Genomic DNA, 5,750 nt, shown 5'->3' on the forward strand with positions numbered 1-5,750 from the left:
AATGGGGGGCTCCGGGTGGGCATGAGAGCAGAACAATGGGGGGCTCCGGGTGGGCATGGAGAGCAGAACAATGGGGGGCTCCGGGTGGGCATGAGAGCAGGGCACCCTGGCAGGGCCTCCACCTTGGGGGGGCAGAGCGGGGCTTCAACCTCCCATGGGAGAGCAGTAAGATAAGGGATTCATGACTGGACCCCTTGGCAGGGCGGTGATGTGAGACGGACCAGCGCTAAAGCCATCTGTAGAGAAGGGGGGCTGGAGGAGGGGTTTTGCCCTCTCCCTTGAGGCTACTTCATAAAAGGCCCCAGGCGGGATGCCAGGAGCCTCCCCTCATGGGCTGGGGGCATCACCTTGTGCTCCTGGGAGTCTTCGGCCTTGACCACGATCTTTACTCCCCGAACATTGATCTCAAGGACACAGCTGGAGGGCGGGTTAAAGTGCACCGTGAGCCGGCGGGTGGTGGCAATCTGCAGGGCAGGTGCCGGGTGAGGGGGGCCGGGGTCGGCCCGCTGCCCCTCACCCTGCCCCCCGGTCCCGAGGAACCGCTTCCTTTGCCCGCGAGGTTCAGGGCAGGGAGCCCCGGGGGCGCAGGGCTCCGTGCCGGCGGGCAGCAGAGGCGGGGAGGAGCGGGTGAGGGGCAGCAGCCCCGGTACCTTTTGCATAGCAGCGCAGAGAACATCGTTGCCCTTGTGGTACGGGACCTGGACCGAACCCAGGAACTTCACCCGGAACTCGTCCACCCAGTCGCTGTTTTTGGCCAGGGCTGGAAGGCAAAAGCGGGGTCAGGGCGGAGCTGAGAAGGCGGTGACCCTGCCCTGTCCCGGCGGAGAAACTGAGGCACGGGAGGGCAAAGCGCCTCGCCGGGCTGCTGCGGAGGGGTACCTGCCACGGTCTCGGGCTCCTTGGTGACCTCGATGGCGTAGTAGGCAGGGAAGGCTCCTCGGGCGCCCGTGCGCATGTTGTACGCCTCGTACCAGTAGTCGTCCGCCTGCAGCTCCACCAGCAGCGGGTCGTCCACCTCCAGCTCCAGCTCGTCCTCGTGCCGGGGCACAAACCTGCCCCGAAGCAGGAAGTCACCGAGGCTCCCGGGCGCGAGCCAGGCCGGGGAGCTGCCCGAGGTGCTGATGGGGCGCCCGCCCCCTGCTCCCTCCCTCCTCCCCGCTCTGGACTCCTCCGCCGGCCCGAGCTGGGGCGCCCCCATCTGCTCCCTCTCCGGGGCCCTCACCTGAACACGGCCCGATGCGTCTGCTCCTGCTCCTCCCCGTTGATGGTGCAAGAGAACAGCCCGAAGGACTCTGCGCCTAGGCGGGGCGGGAGGGGGCGCTTGGCCTTGGTGCCCGCTTCCGGGGGTGCCGCTCCCCTCCCCGCCTCCCAGCCCCTCCCCCCCTTACCCCCCACTCACTGGAGGAGCGGGAGCGGCCGCTCATGAAGACGTTGAGGAACTTCTTGGAGAAGTGCACGTCCGGGCCGTCGGGCGTGGAGTCGTCCGAGAGGCAGACGGCGGCGGGCCGCGGGCGGGCGGCCTCCTCGTACTCTTCGCCGATGGCCGACTCGTAGGGGGACGAGACGCAGTTGTCGTAGACGGTGGCCGAGTCGCTGTCGTCGCTGTAGCCGGAGTAGCACTGGCGAAGGCTCACCAGCTCCAACTGCGCGTGCTCGTCCACCACCAGCGTGTACTTGACCGAGTCGTAGGACAGCGCGCTGGTGTCCGAGCTCAGCGAGGCCCGGGGCAGCTCCCCGCGGCTGGCCGCCCAGCCCCCGCCCCCGCCCCCGGGGGGCTCCCCCCTCTCAGGGGATGACAGGCAGTCACAGCCCCCCCTCTCCTCCTCTTCCTCTTCTTCCTCCTCCTCGCTGATGGAGGGGTGGGGCCGGCCGGGGGCCGCCGGGTAGCTGCTGGGGTCAGGGTCCGAGCTGACCGACATGCGGCTCTCGGCCGGGGGGAGGAAGGCCGCAGGGGCCTCCGGGGGGTCGGGGGGCCGCTGCACCGGGGTCAAGTAGATCTCTTCGGTGGCTTCTAGCCGCACGTCGGTCTGGTAGTGAATCCGGTCCCGGTGCGGGTGGGCCCGGCCTCCGGCTGGAGCCGGGGCCTTGTCCGAGCCCCGAGAGGCTGGGGGACCGCTGCCCGGCGGCGCCATCTGCGTGGCGGCGCTTCGGCGGCAGGGGCTATCGGTGGAGGTGCCCCGGTCCTTGGTGGGGGCCGGACTGTTCTGCGGGGGGAGCTCGTCACTTAGGCACACGTGCTCATGCGGAGGGGTCTGCTCGCCTGCAGGGATGGGGAGAGGAAGGCTGCCGTGGGACTGGGAGCGGTGCGGGGGCGGGACACTGGAATCCTGAAGGCTCCCAGATGCCACCTCAGGGTGTGGTCCGCTACCCCAGCCCTCCTCCGGGCTTCTGTGAAGCATCTAGACCCGGGAGGGAGCCAGTGTTCCTTGGCCCTGCGCCCACAGTGTGTTCTGGGACTGGGCAGCTGACATAGGCAATAGGCTGACCTCAGCCCCCAGCTGGCGGCCAGGCCCTGGCTGGGGGATGGGAACATACTTTGGGGGCCTACGAGTCAAAGAGGGGCATGCCCCAAAGCAGGGCCCGGAGGCTCAGGACCCTCACTCACCTGTCTTCAGCGGGGAAGAGGACCTGGACACTCGCTCCTGCCAGCTGTGCTTTTTGCCCAGAGAGTTGTTATTTAGGGTGTCCTGTATCCGGGAACAATGCACCCTTGTGGCTGGAGTTGTTGACAGTGCCCGGCACAGGGAGGCCCTGGCCCTGCTTGCCTGCCCACCCTCCCCAGTCTACCCAGGAAATTTGGCCTCTAACTCACTCCCTACACATCCTAGGGATGCCTGGACCCTCAGCCTCCCTCCTGAGCTCCTCTGGAAGGGGCTCAGCCCCCTCCCCTTGGCTAAGACCCTAGCTCTTGGGGACTTCTGGAGAAAGGGGCCTCAGCATCAATGGATGAATCATCCAGGTGACTCATTCACAGAACAATCCCACTCTCCTCCCCCCTTCAGGCCCTTTCATCCCCCACCCCACCCCATCTACCATGCTCTCTAAGGCCCTTTCCAGATCTAAATGTAGGACCCTATAAGCCTCCTCCTCTCTGGAATTTCTTACCACAGCAGCACATGATTGAGAAATGATGGAAAAGGCTTTGTAACTGTCAGCTGCTCTCCTGCCTAAATCTCCTGTCCTGTCCTGTCCATGCTCTCATAGGCCCTCTTAGCCCTCTCAACCCCCACTGACATTCCAGAGCTCCTGTTAGCCCATAATGAACCTTTAAGAGCCTCCTTCCTCAGGCCCCATCCCAGCCGCTCACAGTCATCCTCATCCACCATCAGAAGAGCTTGGGAAAGGAATTAGACCCCCCCCCCCCCAGCTCATTCCCTTTGGCATTAGCTTCATCCTTCCTCCCCAATTTCCCAAACCAATCCTCTCTGGAGCCCTCTTTGGTGCTAACAGGAGAGTACTGCCAGGCCTTCCCCTAGTTGGTTTCTAGGCACCATCCGCAGCCAGACCTCCTTAGCATCAAGCAGCCTTATCAGGCCCCTTTGGTCCTAGTTCTTCCTTTGCCATCAATGAGTACCATCTTTTGGAGCCAACCAGCCTGACCCACTCCTGACACCTGCTCCACTCCCAGACTCCCAGCTTCTAGCCTTGCTTCCTCCCCATGCTGGCCAGCCCAGCACATCTTGGGTTATATGTCCATCTTTCTGCCAGGACCTCATCCCCCAAAAGCCTCCCTCCCTTCCCCAACTTTAGCCCACCTTTGGCATGAACGACTCCCTTCCACATCCCCGATCTCTCCTCTCTGCTTCCAGAACATCCTTCCCCATCACTCCAACTCTCCTAGACTCTTAGAAGGGACCTCAAAGTCCTTTACGTCTCAGACCTCAACACTAATTCTCACTTTCTTCAGCTCTCCCCATCTCAGTTCCTCCCCTGCCTTTCAAATCCCATTCTTAAGCCCTTCCTTTCCTACTAAGCCTCAAAATGTCCCCTTTCTTCTCAGTCTTGAATTTCCCCAGTCAATTCCTTCCTTCCCCTTTCCCCTCAAGCCTTTCCTTCCCTGTTCTTCTAAATTTCCCTCCCCAAACCCTCTTCTCCAACTTCCTCTCCCCCCCTCCTTGTGAGGTCAGTGAGCCAGTATCTGTGAGATGGAGGAATCATGCTACAAGCAAGGGAATGACCTAAGTGGGGAACGGAGATGATGGGAAGGGATGGGGAGGGACAAAGATGTCCCTACATCCTCTACAGTGGGATGAGTTGGGATGAGACTAAAATAAGGTGGAGATGACCAGGAGCTGACAAGAGGATGGAAGGTGGGGGGCGGGTCTAAGATGATGAGTGAGTTAATGGGTCCTGGAAAAACAGAGGGTAAGAAGATAGAGGGGGCTTGACTCAATGAAGGGGCCTGAGATGTTATGATAAGAGATGTTGGGTTGAGAAGGAAGGCTGGGATGCTGCTGATGCCGGCAAGTGGCCGGAGTGAGGCCTTCCCCAGCCCTGACTAGTTCCCCTCTTCTCCCTCCCTCCTCCCCATCGCCGGCCCGGGCCTCACCTGTGTCCGCGGCACCTGCGGAAAGAGGTTGAGTGTGGTGGGTCGCTTGGGCCGGTAAGTGTCCCCGCCAAGGCCTCGCTGCGCCGTGTCCTGGCCTGACTCCGGCGCAGGGCCCCCGCCGCCCCCGGGACCGCGCTGTTGGGGCTGCTGCTGCTGCTGCTGCGGGGGCTGCGGCTGCGGTGGTGGTGGCGGCTGTTGCTGCTGCGGCTGCTGCCCCGGGCCCCGGGGCCGCCCCCGCCGCTCTTCGTCCTCGTCCTCGTCCTCGTCCTCGTCGTCATCCTCCTCCTCCTCGGCTCCGGGCGTGTCCCCAGCCGCGTCGATCAGGTCCATCTGCAGCATCTCGGCCTGCAGCCGGCTGCCCGCACCCCCGCCGCAGCCGCCGCCACCTCCCGGCCCGAGTCCGCTGCGCTGGGGCTGGGGGCCAGCAGGCAGGGGGAGGGGCGTCAGTAGGGGCGGGACCAGGAGGCTGGCTCGGGGCGTGGCCTACACAAGGGGCGTGGTCAACCCCCAGCAGCCAATCCCCTCCGCACCCGTGGACGAGTCCACTTGCCGCCGCGCAGGGGGGAGCGCCAGCCAAGCCCTTTTCGCTCCCAGTGGGGGGCGTCGCCCTGCCTGTCTCTATACCCCAAGTCCGCCCGCGTCCGACCCCGCGCCCAAGACCGCGCCAATCGCCGCCCGCTCCCATTCATCCTCCCCCCGCCTCTTCTCCAGGCCCGCCAAACCCTCTCCTCTTACTCCCCCCTTGTTTCCATGGCAACAGCCGATGACCTCACCCGGGCGGTAAACCGAGTGGGGGAGTGAGGTCACCCCTGTTGCCACGGAGACGCGGGGGCCCTAGGGAGGTTGGTGCGGGGACCCGTCCCAATAGGCAGGGGCAGGGGCGGGCTCGGTGCTACCGCGGAGAAGATGGCAGAAGAGGCCGCAGCTGCCCGGCGGCGGGCCGGGCTTGGCCTGCAGTCCGCGCCTGCGCAGTTGGCTGGGGGTGGCAAAGGACCCAGCGAGGAATACACAATCCCACAATAATAAGCGCCCAGGTTGTAATAAAGCGTTTAGAGGCGGATCTTCACCGCACCCCGGGGAAGGCGGGGAGGGGGAACCTGAGGTGCAGAGCGATGTGGCCGGGGTCATTCAGCCAAAAAGGGTCTGAGGTAGAACTCGAACTTGGGTCTCTGAGGCTACAAATGCACAGACAGCTCTAGCC

The 5,750-nt window shown here is 64.2% G+C and overlaps 1 protein-coding gene across 1 annotated transcript; it reads right to left on the reverse strand.

The window, feature by feature from the left end:
- Positions 1-261: 261 nt before the first annotated feature.
- Positions 262-5,383, reverse strand: MAPK8IP1 (mitogen-activated protein kinase 8 interacting protein 1; the record flags this gene model as incomplete). The annotated part of the gene is made up of 8 exons (XM_044684350.1): positions 262-464; positions 651-760; positions 880-1,052; positions 1,223-1,298; positions 1,400-2,260; positions 2,606-2,687; positions 4,550-4,963; positions 5,174-5,383. Coding segments are annotated over 8 exons (2,106 nt in total), but the record flags the coding sequence as incomplete, so codon positions are not given.
- Between the last annotated feature and the right edge of the window lie 367 nt (positions 5,384-5,750).

This window comes from Gracilinanus agilis, unplaced genomic scaffold (genome assembly GCF_016433145.1).
Source record: "Gracilinanus agilis isolate LMUSP501 unplaced genomic scaffold, AgileGrace unplaced_scaffold49061, whole genome shotgun sequence".
NCBI classification, from domain to species: Eukaryota; Metazoa; Chordata; class Mammalia; order Didelphimorphia; family Didelphidae; genus Gracilinanus; species Gracilinanus agilis.